At 36.6% G+C, this 18,731-nt stretch overlaps 4 protein-coding genes across 5 annotated transcripts; 3 read left to right on the top strand and 1 right to left on the bottom strand.

Moving 5' to 3' along the window:
- Positions 1–5,862: 5,862 nt before the first annotated feature.
- LOC103325457 (MADS-box protein FBP24) lies at positions 5,863–8,831 on the top strand. 2 transcript variants are annotated; one of them, XM_008227622.2, is made up of 8 exons: positions 5,863–5,894; positions 6,317–6,580; positions 7,508–7,574; positions 7,687–7,851; positions 7,942–7,983; positions 8,097–8,138; positions 8,252–8,504; positions 8,626–8,831. In XM_008227622.2, exons 2-8 carry the CDS (start codon positions 6,393–6,395, stop codon positions 8,628–8,630), a joined length of 762 nt encoding a protein of 253 aa, XP_008225844.1. In that variant the 5' UTR covers positions 5,863–5,894; positions 6,317–6,392; the 3' UTR covers positions 8,631–8,831. The 2 variants fall into 2 exon arrangements, with proteins under 2 accessions (XP_008225844.1, XP_008225840.1); XM_008227618.2 differs by having other exon boundaries at positions 8,246–8,504.
- An 892-nt stretch (positions 8,832–9,723) lies between these two features.
- ARAD1 (Exostosin family protein) lies at positions 9,724–12,790 on the top strand. Its single transcript, XM_008227617.2, has 3 exons — positions 9,724–10,776; positions 11,028–11,393; positions 12,204–12,790. The coding sequence occupies exons 1-3, from the start codon at positions 9,841–9,843 to the stop codon at positions 12,390–12,392; spliced, it is 1,491 nt and encodes a 496-aa protein (XP_008225839.2). The 5' UTR covers positions 9,724–9,840; the 3' UTR covers positions 12,393–12,790.
- Positions 12,791–13,199: 409 nt separating this feature from the next.
- Positions 13,200–15,971, bottom strand: LOC103325454 (HISTIDINE TRIAD NUCLEOTIDE-BINDING 2). The gene is made up of 6 exons (XM_008227616.2): positions 15,814–15,971; positions 15,635–15,727; positions 14,328–14,414; positions 13,825–13,972; positions 13,541–13,658; positions 13,200–13,447 (listed from the first exon to the last, which is right to left on the bottom strand). Exons 1-6 carry the CDS (start codon positions 15,843–15,845, stop codon positions 13,380–13,382), a joined length of 546 nt encoding a protein of 181 aa, XP_008225838.2. The 5' UTR covers positions 15,846–15,971; the 3' UTR covers positions 13,200–13,379.
- Positions 15,972–16,043: 72 nt separating this feature from the next.
- SRX (sulfiredoxin) lies at positions 16,044–18,101 on the top strand. The gene is made up of 5 exons (XM_008227615.2): positions 16,044–16,204; positions 16,279–16,448; positions 17,475–17,508; positions 17,693–17,786; positions 17,875–18,101. Exons 1-5 carry the CDS (start codon positions 16,132–16,134, stop codon positions 17,888–17,890), a joined length of 387 nt encoding a protein of 128 aa, XP_008225837.1. The 5' UTR covers positions 16,044–16,131; the 3' UTR covers positions 17,891–18,101.
- The last annotated feature ends 630 nt before the right edge of the window (positions 18,102–18,731 follow it).

Below are 18,731 nucleotides of genomic sequence, written 5' to 3'. Positions count from 1 at the left end.
ATATGGGACTGAATGCTGGGCAGTTAGAAAACAGACATATTCATAGTTCCTGTAGGTACATATTAGCCAAATGTTACAACCAGCACAGTGATATGCACACCTCTATCCCTGTTTCTCTAACGGCATATTAGCCATTATTAGACACAAATTGTTACGAGGTCATATTAAAATATTTGTCACCTTCTGAATCCTTCAAAATTGGAAATGTTTGCTGAATAATCTTTGCTATCCTTCAAAATTGAAGGGTCATTGCCTCAACCTTAAAAGTCAGGTTTATATAGTGAAAGGGATGTCAATGAACTCGAGGGCAATCCTTCTTCTAAAGCATTTTCAGCTAATGAAGTCACAGTCCTTTTACACCAAGGGAGGCTCGATAAATGATATTTCATGTTGGTATGTTAATCCGGTGCTTTTGAAGTCAGTTTGAAAAGTTAAATATAATGAAGAGATTCCCAAACCATGCTTTAGCAAATGCACCCTCTAATTTTTTTTATTTGTTTTCTTTGGAGTTGAGGTGGAATTCACACAACAGAAACACAGATGCTGATACAAGAACAAATATAAAAGCTTAAATGAATTAGATTTTTCACTTGAGGTGGTGTAATATTTCAAATTTTTTTTTGTCCTTTGGTGCGGTGGGTTTGGGTTCCTATGCAACAGGAGGAGGAGCCAAATCTTTCTTCTTTTTTCCTTTTTTCTCTCAGCAAATAAAGAACCTTCAAGCAGAAAAAACTTACTTGTGTAATATGAAGAGCCTGCTCAAGGCACTGAATTTGAATCCATTGTTCTGTAACAATGTCAGCCATCTGAAAGCAAAGAGAAAGAAGCCAATGGCAAAATGAACACCACACTAACAACATCACACACTCATAGCCATAGACCAAAGATGGATTGAGTACATCAGTGCATGACCTTTTGAGCCTAAGAGGCAACCGTTTCGAGTCTATCCCCGGCATCTTGTGCTTTAGACTCTAAAGAATGGGCCTAGGAGGGCGGGTAGGCGGGTAGGCGGGCGGCGAGACGGCTGGGCGGGCCTCCTAGGCGGGTTGGATCTTTTTTCGTTGCCGAACCCAGAGGACGAAGCAGCCGAAACCGAAGAAAACAAATCGAAGCTTGAGTTGATAGAGAAGCGAAACTTCGACTGCAACCTTTGTCTAGGCGGGCGCTAGGCGGCTAGGCGGCTGGGCGGTGGGCGGGCCTCCTAGGCGAGTTGGGTCTTTTTCGTTGCCGAACCCGGAGGACGAAGCAGCCGAAACCGAAGAAAACAAATCGAAGCTTGAGTTGATAGAGAAGCGAAACTTTGACTGCAACCTCCGTCCTCTGCGAGTGCAAGCTCCGTGTTCGTTTTGGAATATATTAACAGAGTATAGCCGGGCGGCTATACTCTTAAAATATTCGATTATATTAACATTTATACTTTTAAAATATTCGAATGTATTTAGAACGTCTATACATATAAAATTTTCTAATATATATATATACAGTCCCCTTCTATTGAGGAATCCCTCAAATAATTTAATTTGAGGGACGCCCTTTAGAGTACCCTACAATTTTTTTCCCAACGATCCAAACCATCTATTTTTTAGGTTTTTATTTATAGATTATCCTTACAAAAAATTAGACAAATCGGATACTGTTTCGACATCCAATTGTGTCTTACAAAATCAATGAACACGGTGCTTCAAGAAAGTACTAAAATTTCAATAACTTAAATGAGTGGTCAAATGATATCGGATTTAAGTAATTTTTTGTAGAGATTTTTGAATGAGTATCTACAAAATAGATGGTTTGGATTAGTGAAATACAATCCAGAGTGGGGCCTACAAGGGGTGTCCCTCAAATAAGTTTATTTGAGGGATCCCTCAATAGAAGTTCTCTGTATATATATGAGTATAGCCGCCCGGCTATACTCTTGAAATATACAATTTTGTAATATCATTTTAATGTTTGGAGCTGAAGTACCACTTTAGTCCATTGGACTAGAGCTATTTTTTCAATTATTTTATTTGTATAAGCGATATTGTGGAATGAGAATTTAAATTCTTTCTAGTACCTCTCATTCTAATGATTTCCTTATGAGAGATTTTGGGTGCAATCCAAGTAGAAATTGTTGTTGATCCAAGTCCTTTGACTTTTGTGTTACATAAGATTGCATGCCTTTTTTGATTTATCTTTGTTTATATTTTATTTATCTATTGGTAAATTTTTTAGAATTCGGATGATTTTATCCAAGTCGGGAGGTCATACCAATTTTTGATATATAACTAGAGTGCATTTCATGAGTCGTAATGTAAAATTAATGAATGAATTAAGAGCACAAAAAAAATGAAAACGAAAACTAAAAACAAGTGTTGTTTCAAAAAATATGGGTGATTTTGAAAACTAGATTTCACTATTTTGAAAACTGAAAACGAAATGTGTTATGAAACATGTTTTCAGTTATAAAAAAAAGTGAAAATGAAAACTGAAAATTGAAAATGAAATGGTTATTAAACATCCCATTAGTTTCCCAGAAGCCTTTATGAACAAAGCTTTTTGACAATTTGTTATGTGTAGTTGACTTCGAGGTGATGGGCTTATTGGGCTTGGCTATAGACTTAGCTTTGGATTTGGGCATAATAAATTTAGAGTCCTTCTATGGTGAGAGTGTCATATATGGACTATAGATGTAGACCTTTATATTAGCCACATGATTCATCTAAATAGTAACTTCACTTAAGTTTAGTGAAATGATCATGCGACTAATATAAATGTCCACATGAGGAGTCCATATATGCACTATCGTTATAGAATGTCTCAATAAATTTAATTATTATTATAGAAGACATGGGCCTTGGACTCTAGGGAAAGGTAGCACATTTTCTAGCCTTTAGATGATCGTCCAGAGCCACTCCAGCTTAGGAGTGGGGTGCTCACAAATGAGTTCTGGAATTTGAAGATATATGAAAGGGTTGCTCGGGGTGGGGAGGGGGGACTCGACCATTTTTGGCATATAAATAAATAAGCCATTTGTTAATGAGGTGTCATGCTCATAATAAAAGTCAAGTATAGCAGAGAAAAATCAAGTAGAGGATCCGGATCGGAATTGAATCTGAATGTGATGAAAAAGGATCCACATTTGGTCTTTCTCTGCTTGGATATGCTTGACTTTTCTCTGCTTTATTTTTTAAAAAAGATATAAGATATATATATATAATCCCTTTTTATTGAGGGATCCCTCAAATAATTTTATTTGAGGGACGCCCTTTAGGGTACCCTACAATTTTTTTTTCAATGATCCAAACCATCTATTTTTTAGGTCTTCATTCATAGATCATCCTTACAAAAAATTAGACAAATCGGAAACCGTTTATACATCCAATTGCGTTCTACAAAATCAAAAAACACGGTGCTTCAAGAAAGTACTAAAATTTCAATAACTCAATTGAATGATCAAATGATATCAGATTCAATTGATTTTTTGTAAATATGATCTTTGAATGAGTATCTACAAAATAGACGGTTTGGATTGGTGAAATACAATTCAGAGTGGGCCCTACAAGGGGTGTCCTCAAATAAGCTTATTTGAGGATCCTCAATGGAAGCGCTATATATATACAAATCCCTTCTATTGAGGATCCTCAAATAATTTTATTATTATTTGAGGGACGCCCTTTAGGGTACCCTACAATTTTTTTCCAATAATCCAAACCATCTATTTTTTAGGTCTTCATTCATAGATCATCCTTACAAAAAATTAGACAATTTTTTTCCAACTTGATAGCCTTTAGATGATTATTTTAATGACAAGACAAGCTTCGGATAAAAATCAAGTATATCCAAGCATGGAATCCGAATCCGATGAAAAATAGGTAAAATACAGAAGAAATACTCATTGGTCCCTAACAATTGACAAAATTTCGACAGGTGAATGAAAATTTAGTGGATCAGTCACTTGTGAAAAGTTGAATCGTTCAAAATGATGGGTTAAGACAAATTTCAATCATTACTATCTTGAATACAATGACTAATGACCACTTAATTTGCACACAAAAAATTCAATATATCAGTTTTCAAACAAAATGTAATTGTGAACAGTGTAAATTAGAAAAAATGTATTTAGAATAATTAAGTAGAGAAATGGAACTTTCTTTTTGGTTAAGAACTTAAGAGGGAGCCAACCAAACCAAGGCCCGAACACCAATACACAAGGAAACTCACAAAATCCTGAATAGGAACTGAGAAGCCTAAATCAAGAATAATTCGTATCAATGAATGGCTGAAATATATTAGGTAACAAAGATTTAATGTATGGATAATGAGCGTCTACATTTACACGCGATGCATTTATTCATATTTCACAATATTTAGGCAATTTTAATAATCTAACGACACATTTCATTTTGAAAAGTACTTAGAGAAACAAAAACAAAAACAAAACTTTAAAGTACATGAACTTTTGAGTCAAAATTCAAAGCACTATCTCATGCATTGCAAGCGCGTAAAAGACAGTTAATTAATATTGATTGTTGAATTTGAGTCCACCAAGTCCATGTGATTCTGTGTAAGACTGAAGCAATATATCAATGAAGGAGACGTAAAACTGAGTTCCATTTTAGGCAAACAATCATTTTTATTTCTTCTCTATTTATAGCACTCATCCAACGGTCACATTTTGAGCCTCCATGACAATGCATGTAATATGCTAGGGTTTTGAAATGGTTGGAGTGTTGAGTATTGGTAGTGGTCCGATGAAATGAAGGTGTGGGGCCCCATAACTGAAGATAAATCATTATATTCTCATTGCAGTGTTGAATTTTTTTTTTGGGGAGGGTGGGGACCAATCAACAACAATTTTTCAACCTTTGTTCTTTATCCAATTTGGTTGTTCTTGGGGTAAATAATTTACTAGGGTTAATTTGCTACCATACAAGATGCAATAATTCAGTAATTCACTTAGAGAAAAAGCCTCACACAATTAAAATTTATGAGTCACTTGGACGTGCCCAAAAAGGTTGTGACTCATAAAGGTCGTCAGTTGCAGATTAGTGACACTTTAACTAATTAGCAGAAATTCCACGATCATGCTTAATGACTAAGCCATGTTTACATAGATGATTAACGCTTAATAATATCTAACGCCAACCCATAAGCCAACCCAAGTCGTCATACATATACACATCAACCCAAGTCTTCCATTTGTTTGACATTTTGGGAAAGCCTAGTTGGCTCACAGCCTTAAAAAGTGTCTGTAAATGGCAAAATCCATAAGGCTGGGTTTGCAGACGAAAGGGCAAAAAGGCAGGGGTGGTTAACAGTCGCTGCATGCAATAAGACACCAAAGCTTTGTAGTTCTCGACTGAAATTACCCATATACCCCATGTATCTGTAGCATGCATGAATGTGATCTTCTTCTGCGCACTAATTAGGGCATTGAGATTATTGACCATGGATGGACCACTTTGATACAACTGCAATTCCATGTGCTCCTCCTAGCTGCATTTTTAATTTACCATAATACAGAACTAGATGCAATCAAGTACTTCTACACCTGCTAGGATCCTCACAAAAAATATGCATATGAATTTCACCGTTATTAATTATTTTTCTCGGAAAAAAAAAAAACATGTGAACAGGTATTAGCGATATAAAAGATGAATATTTATAATTAGTGCATAATTAACTTTAACTCAATTATATATTTTGTACATGGTGTGCCGAAGCTGTATTAGCACTGTCTCTCTCTTTTTCTCTTCACTCATTAATCTGAAATCAAATGGTAGAGAGGCATTTTGGTAAATAGTGGGAAAATGATGGGCAATTTGCCTACGTAAGTTTATCTAAATATAGAGAGTTGCTCAGTTCATTCAGCATTCCAAACTTGAAACCCAACAAGGCAAAGGGAGAAAGCAGAGGTAAAGCACCAATGCCTCTCTAAGTCTTTTGCTTCCAAACTCTTCCTTCTACCTCTCTCTCTCTCTCTCTCTCTCTCTCTCTCTCTCTCTCTCTCATATTTTCACAGTATATACCAAAATGTTAACATATTTACATATGTCGTCATTAGGGTTTTTAGAAAACTAGGTTCCTACTTCTGATCACAGTTCTTTGTTTATTGTAGCACTCCTTCATTTAAGATTTTTATTGGGTATAAGTCTCTCATCATTTATTTTCATCCAACAAAAATAAGAACCCCTTTAGTACTCTTATAGCATAGTAACAATTAAGCATTTTTTTTTTCCATATATACAATCCATATATATATGCACTTTGTTGTTCGAAGTATATGTATTTTTGAACTTAGCTAATTGTTGGGTTTTGGGGTCTTGATCTAAATCAGGAATTTGAGCACTGGTAGAGTCAGAGTTCCATAATTTCTTCTCTAGCTTTTCCTACAAAGAAGAAATTGCATAAATATGGGAAGGGGAAAGATAACAATTTCGAGGATAGAAAACCGAACCACAAGGCAAGTCACTTTTGCAAAACGGCGGGCTGGCCTGATCAAGAAGACTCATGAGCTTTCTGTGCTGTGTGATGCTCAGATCGGTCTTGTCATCTTCTCAAGCACTGGGAAGATGTTTCAGTACTGCAGTGAGTCTTCAAGGTGATGAACTAGCACCTACTACTACTTTTGTGGATCTCATTTCTCTTTGCTTTGCTTTGATGGGTTCCCTTGTTTTATTTTTGTATATATTTTTGGTTTATTTTCTCTTTTTTCTTTTATCAGAAGATCTTGTTTTGATTCATGGGTAGGGCTAATTTGTTCACCTTTTTCTTTTTGCAAACTTTCACGCTTTGATTAATGGTAATGTGTTTGATTTGTTTCAATTCTCAACTCCTCTCCTTCCTTGTGTTATGTTGTTATTTTTTGCCAGTTTTGGTTTTGTTTTCTGGAGTTCTTCTACTGATGATCTGGTCCTACTCTCTCTCTCCTCCTCCCTCCCAATATATTATTTTTTAATTTTCTTTTCTTTTTTTCTGAGCACCGTCGCAGGTTGATTTTGACACAGTACTAAGGTTTGGTTTTGAGTTTTGGTCCTTGAGCCTCATCAGATTCAAATGATTTGACCAATTGAGTACATTTACTTGCCATCTGCGCAGATCTGCATACCTAGGGTTTTCCTATAGCATATTAATTTCTGACAGAGGCAACTTCATGATTACCATGTCAGATAAAAACAAAGAAAATAAAACAAATTCATGATGTATTATTACTTCTGCCTCAGCACAGCTACAATCTCCATCGTCTGATCATACTCTTTACTTTTTGTTTTTCTTTTGTTCTACTTGCTCTTCCTTGTCTGAGTCAGTATGTAAATTAATTTCATACCGTATTTTACCTTTATATGAGACATAATTACTTCCATTTTGAGCAAGTGCACCACTAAATAATATATTGAAATGATCAAATTGTAGCAAATAAATACATAAATTCCTTTTTATTTTGGATAAATTGTATCAAATTTATACATTAATTCAGTGGATTCAACGGCTATTAATGTCGGCTGCATTCATATTTTGTATGGTTTAGCATGGAGGAGCTGATTCAAAGGTACCAGGTTGCTAGAGGGACTAGAATATTTCAACACAACGACACGGTACGTATAAATTTGTAGCTCATTGATCATTGTGTACTGATTTTAATTCAAAATTAATTTGAACTTGATCAGGATTAAGAAATTGTAGCATTATTGAAATTTGTACGTATAGGAATATATGAATGCTGAGCTGAGGAAAATGAGGAGAGAAACTCACAGTCTGGAACTGAGCTTGCAACGCTACACTGGTGAGGACCTGAGCTGTGTGCGCTTTGAGGATCTGGTGGAGCTTGAGCACCAGCTAGAGGAGTCTGTTAACAGGGTTCGAGCTCGCAAGGTATATTATTTAATCCATCATTTAAAATCTCTTTAGTTTATTTGGTGCTTATGTTTTTCTTTAATGTCTTGTTTTTATTTGTGTGTACAGTTTGAGGTCTTGCAACAGCAGATAGACAATCTTCGTGCAACGGTAATTAATTTGTTAAACACCCATTTCTCTCCAGTTAATTACCATATTAAAATTGTTAATTAATGATCTTGAACTTTGATCTGTCTATGTATATAATTATTTAATAATACTAGACCAAGAGGAGGGAGGAAGAAAATGAGCAACTATTCCATCTGGTGAGTATCATCAGAAGTTGTACCATTAGAAGTTTCCTTAATTATTAGTTTAATTTTTAATTAACATGAAGTGTTTAAATTAATTGTTGAATTTAAATGCACGCAAGATTCAGATTAAGGCGCATCAAGACGCAGCATTTGGTCATGAGCAGGCCCATGAGGCAGAACAGGTGGAGAATCTGCAGATTCTACCAAAGTCTGAGGAACATCGACACGTACTGGATCAGTTCCCTTTTGGTGGTGAAGAACAACCAAGCAGTGTGCTTAAGCTTGCCATGCCTCAGACTCAGTTCAACCCCTACTCTCTCCAGCCTCCTCATCAGCCCAGCCTCCTCGATTTCAATCTCAGCGGCCGCTCTATATACGGTACGTACACCTATACAGTAATTCGAGCCTTCTCAATTACAATCTCAGCCACCTCCACCATTATCGCTTGTATACTAGTGTTTGATTATATGTAAACTACATTGGTTATGTTCTTCTGCAGAGTGACCAGCTTATGAGAAGGGCTAGCTTCTGGCATGCAGCAAGAAAGAAGAAAAGGGGTGTCTGGATCCTCTCCAGCTGGAATTTATACAAGATATATATATATCTGAATTATTTTCAGGGCTTTTGAACTAGTTATATATATATATATATATAAGACTTATTTAGAATATTATTAGCTAATCAGCTTTTTATTTATGTTCTTGACTTGGGTTACAAATTTCTGGTTTTTACTTTTGTTTATAGCAAAAGTGGATGTTGGTTTCTGTTGATATATATATATATATATATATATATATATATGAGTTGGCTATATATGAGTGATCAGAGATCTTTAAGAATAGATTGATATATCTACCATTTAATTACTTAACCAAAAACTAACTTACCAATTTGACCTCTCAGCATAGTGACCCAAAAAAAAAAATGTTTATTTTATGGTGTGTGAATAAATGTGAGAGAGGGAGAGACAGAGATGGGGGGGTACGTGTCCATGTTAGTTATTTTAAGGAGAATTTGACTGATCTACCCATACGTGGTTTTATTCTCTTAATTAAATTTTTTTATAAATAAAAAAATTAATGATGATGGGTTCATGAAAAAAAGAAGAAAAAAAAGGTTAGGCACAGCCAAATATGAGAATTAGGCAAGGCAAGGCCTACTTCCTTTGGGCTCAGTCGTAGTTTAGCAAGGTCTACCCAAACAGTAAAACTTTGGTTTTTTGGTAAATTAGGAGCAGTAAAATTGATGTGGGATAAGATCACACACACTCTTACTAATTACTATACTAAAACAGTAAAAAGCTTTGCTTGTTTAAATTCTAGGAGAAACAATTTATTTTCTTTATTTTCTATTATTTATTATTTATTTTTCAGAAAAGGGACAAATTTGACTTTTTATGGTTCAAAAGGCACAAAATTTATTTATTTTATTGAAGAGAAGTCAGAAAATTGAACATTGATGTGAAAATGAAAGCAAATAAATGTGTTTGTTAAAAATCCCTAGCAATATTAATCAATAATAAAAACGCTGAAAGAAATGTGGTTCAGAATTTGAATTAGGTGACGACTCACAACGACATCATATCATTTCATGGATTCAAGAATGCAAAATTCCAAAAATTTGCTCAATCAGCCTTTTTACAACCAAGGTGTCTCCCACTACGCGCACAGCGTATGTTAGCGCTGTGCGCCGAACCCACCCCCAACCCAAAGCAATGCCTATGGGTTTGAGTGAGCTCCGATCCACCAAAACCAAGAAGACCACCAAACCCTCGTCACCTTCGTCAACCTCTCCCCATGCCCACCAAACCCTAACCCTCCCTCAATACCTCTCCATGGCGCGAAAATCCTCGCTCCTCAAGCAATCCCTAGCCACGATCGTCGTCGTCCTCCTCATCTACGCCTTCCTTAACACCTTCCTCACCCCCACCACCACTGCCAAGCTCGAGACCGCCCTCCCCTCCTTCTCTTCCGCTTCCTCGATCTCCTCCGACGTGTTTGCTTCCCGAGAAAATCAGCTTAATTTCCCCGGGAAGCCCGTGAAAGTCTACCTATACGACCTCCCCAAGCGGTTTACTTACGGAGTTATCGAGCATCACTCATTGGCCCGCGGCGCCCGACCCGACGAAGACGTTTCCAAGCTCAAGTACCCGGGTCACCAGCACATGGGCGAGTGGTACCTCTTCAAGGACCTGCTCAAACCCGAATCGGAACGGTTCGGGTCGCCCGTTCAGAAGGTCTTGGATCCGGAAGAGGCGGACTTCTTCTACGTCCCATTCTTCTCGTCATTGAGCCTGATCGTCAACCCGGCCCGACCGGCTTCCGGGTCCGATAAGCCGCTGTACAGTGACGAGGAGAACCAGGTGGCGTTGATTGAGTGGCTGGAGGAGCAGGTGTATTGGAAGAGGAATAATGGTCGAGACCACGTGATCATGGCCTCGGACCCCAATGCTCTGTACAAAGTGATCGACATAGTCAAAAACAGTGTGTTGCTTGTTTGTGATTTCGGGCGGTTGAAGGAGGACCAAGGATCGCTTGTTAAGGACGTGATTGTGCCTTACTCTCACCGCATCAACACTTACAGCGGCGATATCAGTGTTGAGGACCGCAACACCTTGTTATTCTTCATGGGCAATCGGTTCCGCAAAGAGGTACATCTTCAATTGCTTACTAAATTCCTTATGCTCATCGTTATTGTTGCTTGTTGTAATAAATTATCTTGTGGGTATGTTTGAAATGTTGCATTTTTATAGAGAATTCAATGATTGATTGTCATTTGAGTCCATGAATTAAGGATTTGAATGTGTATAAAGAAACTTTTTGGTGTACAAGTTTGATCTTAGTCTGAGTTATCTATCTGAGCTAATGTTTGGCTTTTGGGGGTCTATTTTTGTGTTTGTAGGGGGGAAAGATACGTGATTTGCTTTTCCAATTACTTGAAAATGAGGAGGATGTCATAATAAAACATGGAACACAATCCAGAGAGAGTCGACGGGCTGCTTCCCGTGGGATGCATACATCAAAGTTCTGTTTAAATCCTGCTGGTGATACTCCATCAGCCTGCAGACTTTTTGATTCGATAGTTAGCTTGTGTGTGCCTGTGATAGTCAGTGATAGCATTGAGCTTCCATTTGAAGATGTTATAGACTACAGAAAGATAGCAATATTTGTAGAATCCAATGCAGCTTTAAAGCCAGAATTCTTGGTCTCAATGCTGAGAGGAATCACAACTGAGAGAATTCTGGAATACCAGAAGGAGCTGAATGAGGTTAGTCCAATTGCTTTGTATTTGGGGTTTGATTTGCCTTTTCTTGCTGTTGTTTTTCAAGTTTCATTCCGCTTTAGTTCTTTCTCTTGTTTTTGAAATTCATGTCTGCTTTACTTCTTGCCATTGTTGCTTCTTTTACTCATTTCCTGTATGAAATGTTTAACATTTGATTTGGTTGAAGTCCAAGGGTGGAAAAACAAGTAATGGTGAAACGACGATTAAAAACAGGAAAATTTTTGCAAATTTTACTTTTTGTTTGAGCATGGGGAAGGAAGTTAATGTATATGCACACACAAACACACATTGGTATTCTAATGTGAACCATGAGAGCATATGTATCTTATCTGTTAGATCAAGTATGAGTGACTGAGATGTTAGCCCTCAACGTAGGTCCTCATTAGAGCACCTTTGTGTGTGTGCTAGCATGGCCTCTGCCTCTCTCTCTCTCTCTCTCTCTCTCTCTCTCTAGAATTTTGTATTAGATTTGCCTTCTGCAAGATGGCAGATGTGGCCATAAGTGCAAGGGTATGCTGAATACAAACTGATATGCATCTCTAGAGAAGCCTGGGCTGGTATTTGTAAAGTGTCCAGGTGGATTGGAATAATGAGGCGGACTTTGTGGCAAACGTTGTTTAAGCACAAGAGTTCTACAATTGACATTTTGTGTGTGCCAATTACTGCGGGTGCAATTTGTTATTCACATTTGTATGAAATGTTACAAAATAGTGATGCATCTATTAAGTAATTACAGTGCAAAGGTCAAGCCAGTTCCAAATGTTAATCTGTATTAATCTTAATTTCTTGATTCAGGTGAAGCGTTATTTCCAATATGGAGTACCGAACGGAACAGTGAATGAAATCTGGCGCCAGGTTGCACAGAAGCTCCCTTTTATTAAACTGTCGATCAACAGAGACAGACGACTTGTCAAGAGGGATTTGAATGTGCGAGACTGCTCTTGTCTCTGCTCAAATCAGACTGGAATTATAACCAGCCTATAATGCTACTTTCATCAATGAGACTGTTAATCAGAGAACTCTCTACTTTAAAGGAGGCTACTCCACCTCTGTCAATCATTCGGTGCTTCATATTTAGATCTCCGCGCCTTGGATCGACTATTGGCCGTGAAGGATTCTTTTCTGCATCTTGGAAGAGCGATGGCTAGTTAGTGCTTTGTTATAAGCTGCTTATAACAAAGCTGAAAGATTCTTTGACAGATGGGGTTTTCACTGAGGGGTAATAGAATTTGCCATAGTAGTACAGGGCTTTATACAATTTACTGTAGATACTGTTGTTTTACTTGGTCATGAAAGCTTAGCAGCTTAAAAATTAAATTAAATGACATGTAACTTGTAATTCATTTGTACATTCGTAGAGAATAAAAATCAGATTTATTTGAGCTTTTGTTTGTTCTGTCTCCCAAACCAGCTTTTTTGGAGTTTGTCAATTGTTTTATCCGTTTTGGAACCCAAAACAGGATCAACTAACTCTCAAGATGGTTCTCATGTTGCTCCCCTAATAGAAGGATTATTGGTTTATGTACATGTATCTTATAGTGGGTTATAATCTCATAATAGAAGGATTTTTGGTTCACATTCTACTTTCTCACAATATTTCTTTCATTTGAATTATAGCGGGTTCTTGTACAAGTACACCTACGAAGCCCTTTTCCATCACTTGTATTCCAAGGATAGTTTTTAAATTGGTAAATACCATAATGTCGAGATTAGAAGTATGTAACCAATCCTTTACTTAAATACTTATTGGAGAATCTCCCTATAATAGAGTGCTTTGATGAGGCAAAAAAAGAGAAAACAGAAGACTCATGATTAATGGAACCTGATCCACTCCTCATTCTACATCGTCTCATATGCAATACAAAACCAAGTTTCCACAAACAAACAAGGGTCTACGCAAACTTAATTATGCAAAAAAACTCCACTTTCCCTCATATGAGATTTATGGTGTCCTCCAGCAGCTTCAGATCTTCAACCAGCTGGCCATTTCATCTGTCTTCCACCAAGGACATGCAAGTGGAGATGATAAACAGATTGACCTGGACGGAGTGAGACCATTGATTATTGAACAAGCAAAGCATCACACAACTATGAAAGGAAGGCGACGATAGAAACTATGCAGGGATACTTACATGCCTCTGGACCATTGTTGATAACCACACGAAACCCATCAAGAATGCCTTCTATCTCGGCAACTATTTTTGCAGCATGGAGAAGTTGACCCAGTATTTCAACATGCCTAAGTTCAGCCTGCAAAGACAGAATGCACAAATCAAAAGGGAGCGTTTTCTATTCTGCATCATGCTTAGAGAATTTCATTAAAAAATCTTAATTGGAAAAAGTACTTGGCATAGTAAAAATGAAGATTAATACCGGAAGAAAAACCATGTTCGATATTATAAGGGCCAGGAATTACCTTTCTCAGCTCAGTTAATCCATCCCTAAACTTTGGGATGACTAAAACGTGAACAGGAGCCTGTGGGTTGATATCCCGAAATGCCAGGACCTTATCATCCTCATATACAATGCTTGATGGGATTTCCTTTGCTATGATCTTGTCAAATCTAAAACAGGGGGAGAAGGAAGTCCTAAATTCATATGTAAATTTGGATAAAACATATTGTTTTAACGTGTACTAAATTTCCGTTTAGCTCTTACCCATTTCAATGAAATGTTAAAGCAATGATTGTGATAATTTTTATTTATTGAACATAAATACAATATCAAATTGATCAAGATGAAGAAACAGATATTGCCACCTCCAGTGAAAATTTCCTCAGTAAGGCAGAACCCACACTGAGTTCCCCATATTTTGATGGGTCAAAACTTAAAAAGTTATATACAAAGTTCCAGACTAAAAAAGTATGCTATGAACTTGAATGTGAGATCAAACCAGTTTTACTATGTCAAGGATGATACATTGTTGGAGCTCCACCGTTGGCATTAGCTGCAGCTACCTTGGCAGCAGCCTCCTCATCGTTTGTAGCGCTAACACGGCACAGGGATCTAAAAAAATATGTAACTGATAATTATATGCAAGGCACCAAGGGACAACCATACCAGTAATTAAAGTGGTTGCAAATGACATATAACACACCTTAAAATAAACAACATGCTAAACTATATAACACACCTTAAAATAAACAACATGCTAAACTATAGTTACTTGATAACAAAATATTAGTATTCTTCAGCAACAGATCACCCAATTGGACCATTTGCAAATCATATTTCTACTATATCAGACTAGCGCGATAAACAATTTTTCATTCTTACAAACTTAATGTGACTTGGATCTTGAGCAGCCAACAAATAGATAAGCATATGCATTGATAATTTGATAGAGTTACCGCAGTATAACAAAGTTGTATCATGAACCACGATGTACTCCAATAAACTATCAATATCTTATTTGGAAATGCAAAGAACAGCAATGAAAAGCAGCTTTGGGAGGGCAAAAGTATTTCATATTGGATAAAGTATTCAACCAACTAGATCCTCAATAAGGGTTTCCAACAAACATGCTACAGTGCTAAAATCTCAAAAGGCCACCGCATCCTGCCCCCATATTCAAGTCCCCTATTTGATAATTTAAAGTTGGAAAGATGATGGGTAAGGAGATTTTTGGCTCCCAGGTAATGAACACCACCTTTGTGTTTTTTTATGAAGTAACGAAGCTCAAAAGGCATCGCAGATAATTAATCTGCAGAGCATGCAGTAGTATGCCAAAGCATTCGAGCTAGACCAAACATAAACCAGCCAGTAGACACCACATATAGGACATTTTGGTTTTGGTGTCTGCATCGTGAAATTTGGCAATAGATGTCAAATCAGCAATTTTCACAGAAAGAATGGTACATTTTCTACAACAAAACGGTCAAACAAACTCACCAAAAAGGGAAAACAGCGCAAACATCTTGAAATGCACGACTTTACCAATGTCAAAGAACACTCCACTATCAAACTCTACAGAAAGTTCGTAGCCCTCCCAAAAAATAAAAATAAAATAAAATAAAATAATCCAAAAGGCCATCTTTCTCTCATCCTTAATTATTAAATATAAATTAACAGACACCCAGGTGAAGATTATGGTATAAGCTCAGAGCATCGCAAGGAGATTTGAGAACTTTCAATTTGGTGACAATTAGACCATCCTTTTTTCCTAGTGAAAAAACAGTTGAACAAAATATCAGAGAGAGAGAGAGAGAGAGGGAGAGAGAGTTCACCTGCGAGAGTGAAGAGGAAGAAGGAAGGTTGTGAAATTGGGGTTGGAGGCTTTCACTGTCACAAAAGCTCTCACAGTTGTTGCTGCACAGTTCCTGTTCCAAATTCCAAAACAAAACAAAACATTATAGACGAGACCAACAAAGTGAGTGAAAGTCAAAGAGATAAACAGCAAGAGTACCTGAAGAGCGAAAAGGAGGTAACTGCAGCCATTGGGATTTGTTTGGAACCAAAGGAACTGTCTTTCAGGAACGAATGAATTGGAAAATAAAATAAATTGGAAAATGGGTTTGGCTAATGTGAAGTGGCAAAAGTCTCGGTGGTATCTGGACCGTCCAAATAAATGGGTCATACCAAAAGTCTTCAAAAAACAAATAAATTCTCATTGAACAGTTGTGATTAAGCCGAAGATCCAATACCATTCAATCAAAACATAGTGTATATCGTGACTATAGATACGCAGAGAGAGAGAGGCTTACTAGCAAAACAGAGAACAAAAATGGCGAATTTTGTTCTGCAAGTACCAAACAACTTGAGGAGCTTCACTGTTTCTGCTTCGGTTTCATCAAATGGTACAAAAATCTATGGCTTATATAGATTTTTTTCTTATAAAAATGAAATATTTTTTATAAGAACTACATTTCAGGGTCTCCTCCTTTGAGTTCTAGTGGTAGCAGTGGTGGGGTTGGTGGACCAGTGATTTTGGAGCTTCCTCTTGATAAGATAAGGAGGCCTTTGATGAGAACCAGAGCTAACGACCCAATCAAGGTTCAAGAACTCATGGACAGCATCAGTGAAATTGGCCTTCAGACACCTGTAAGCACTGCTAACAACCTCAAACTCGTAAATTTCTTTATTGAGTTTTGTATATTTTCTGTTTGGCTTCCAAGAAAATGAAAGACAAATTATCTAGGATTAGTTTCGAACTTTTGAGTACTCACATGGTCTTGGTGATTGTTGGATAATGGACGATTTACTTGGGGGGATATGGGAATTTGTTCACTCATTTCCAAACTTTCTCAATTTTAATATATAATTATCAGGCTGTATTTGGCTCTTGTTATGTAATGCTTGTTCTTAGAAAATGAACTTCTTTACATAATATCAGTAGTACTCAATTACTCCTTGTAATGAAATGCTGACGTATAGAAGTAGGATTTGTGATTATTTAAAGGGTAGACATAGTTCATACAGGAATTGCAAGAATCCCCCATTTTATAGTAAGTTACTGAGAAGTATGCAACAAAGGGATCATGAAGGCACCATAAGACATACAAATAGAACTATGATTTTACTCTCGAACTCGATCAAGTATAGATTTTAAAGTTTACAACCTTATCAAGACAGTGTATTTTCCATGACCAAGTGGTCTTATTATCCACACTCTTAAGCTGGTGTTGGAACCCACCATACTAAAACAAAAGGATCATGAAGGTTGTTGTTAGAATATGGTATGCTATGAATTAGCAAAGGCTAGTCAGAAGTGGAATGCCTTTTATTATTTTTAGTTGAGCCTTCAAAACGTCAGTTGTTTCTTTTTCCTTTTTCCAGTTTCTCTTAGGAAATACACTGGTTTATGTTTCTTTTAGTAGCATAAAACCAATTAAACAGATAATCTGGACAGTTGCCATTATTGATTGTCCATTTTTCTGGTTAGACATTTACTAGGTTTTATCAAATAAATTTTCTATGGAACACAATATATAGGAACATGTAACGAAAAGAGAATTATATATTCATCTATGTAATAGGTAAAGCAGTAGGTAGCTTTTTGTATGTAGCTATTACTTCTTGATACATATTCCAAAATCAATTTTAGTCTGACTCGTCTTACTAATGCAGATTGATGTGCTTGAGGTTGAGGGAGTTTATTACGGTATGCTCTTATCATTATTCTCCACAAATAGTTATTATTCTGTATATTTCTTCCTTACAAATCATTGGAGAGTTCTAGTTGAAAGCAGTGAAAAAAAGAGAAGGCTAAAAAGCTTTGTATCAGAATATTTAGCCACACATATGCTTTCAGGATTATAGCTAATGATTTTGTCATGGTCTGGTAGGCTTCTCCGGTTGTCATCGTTATGAAGCTCACCAGCGTCTTGGCCTTCCAACAATACGCTGCAAAATCCGGCGTGGAACAAAAGAAACTCTCCGGTATTTTTGCCTGGTCTTATTAGTGCTTATTTAGTTTTACCTGTTTTTTTTTCAATCAAATTATTTATAACTTTTCTTCTTCTTGCAGGCATCACCTCCGCTGACTTCTTATGGGTTATCTTTCAGAGTGAATTTGCAGTTTTTACCAAGTTATGCACCGTGGTAATTATACTGCAAGTAATTATTGGGCGTCTATTATCTTATGCCTCTACTTTTTTGTATAAAATCTTGTCAATGTCATAATGTTTAGAAGGTATATCTGTGTGGAATTCATAAAGAAAGTCTGAATAAAGTAGTGCAAATATTTGTTGCTTAGTTTGGTTTTCCTTTTTCACTAACAGGAATTGAAATCACAGTAAATTATTGATAAAGCGTGGTATAACTTATTTTAATGTGAGAACGATTTCTTGGAAGTTAGATATAAAGAGAGACTACAAATAAATAGATCTAATGATATCTAATCTTTGTGCATATTTTATGAAGTTCGGTTTCTGTGGCAAGAATTGGTATGGAACTGGAAGGGTACTTCATCTCAAATTTCTTTTGATGTGCACATATAATTTTGTTAGCTTAAATAATTTTACTGCGACATTTCACATTTTACATGTTCGGTTACGGGACAAAGTAAAAAAGCATTTACCCATTTCCAAGTTCATCATTTACCAAGGTCTTATTCTGATACGCGGATTAGCTCAAGAAGGTTCAAATATGGATTCATCTATATGGAAGCCATGTACTTTGTGATTGATGCATCATAAACTTCACAAAATATGGTAAATCAGGGAAATATCAACTTCTCCCCTCCGTTTTTTTGTTTTATTTTTTAAAATTATTCACCATGTCTAGAAGGCTTGTGTGCGGGAGCTGCGCACCTCGTTGGCTAGTTACGCATCTTTGTTGCTTTGTTTCTTCTTTTCTTTTCTTTTTCCCACTAAAAGAAATTGA

This window comes from Prunus mume, linkage group LG3 (genome assembly GCF_029339155.1).
Source record: "Prunus mume cultivar Tortuosa linkage group LG3, ASM2933915v1, whole genome shotgun sequence".
NCBI lineage: Eukaryota > Viridiplantae > Streptophyta > Magnoliopsida > Rosales > Rosaceae > Prunus > Prunus mume.
The sequence above is the reverse complement of the archived record's forward strand: the minus strand, read 5'-3'. Positions and strand labels throughout refer to the sequence as shown.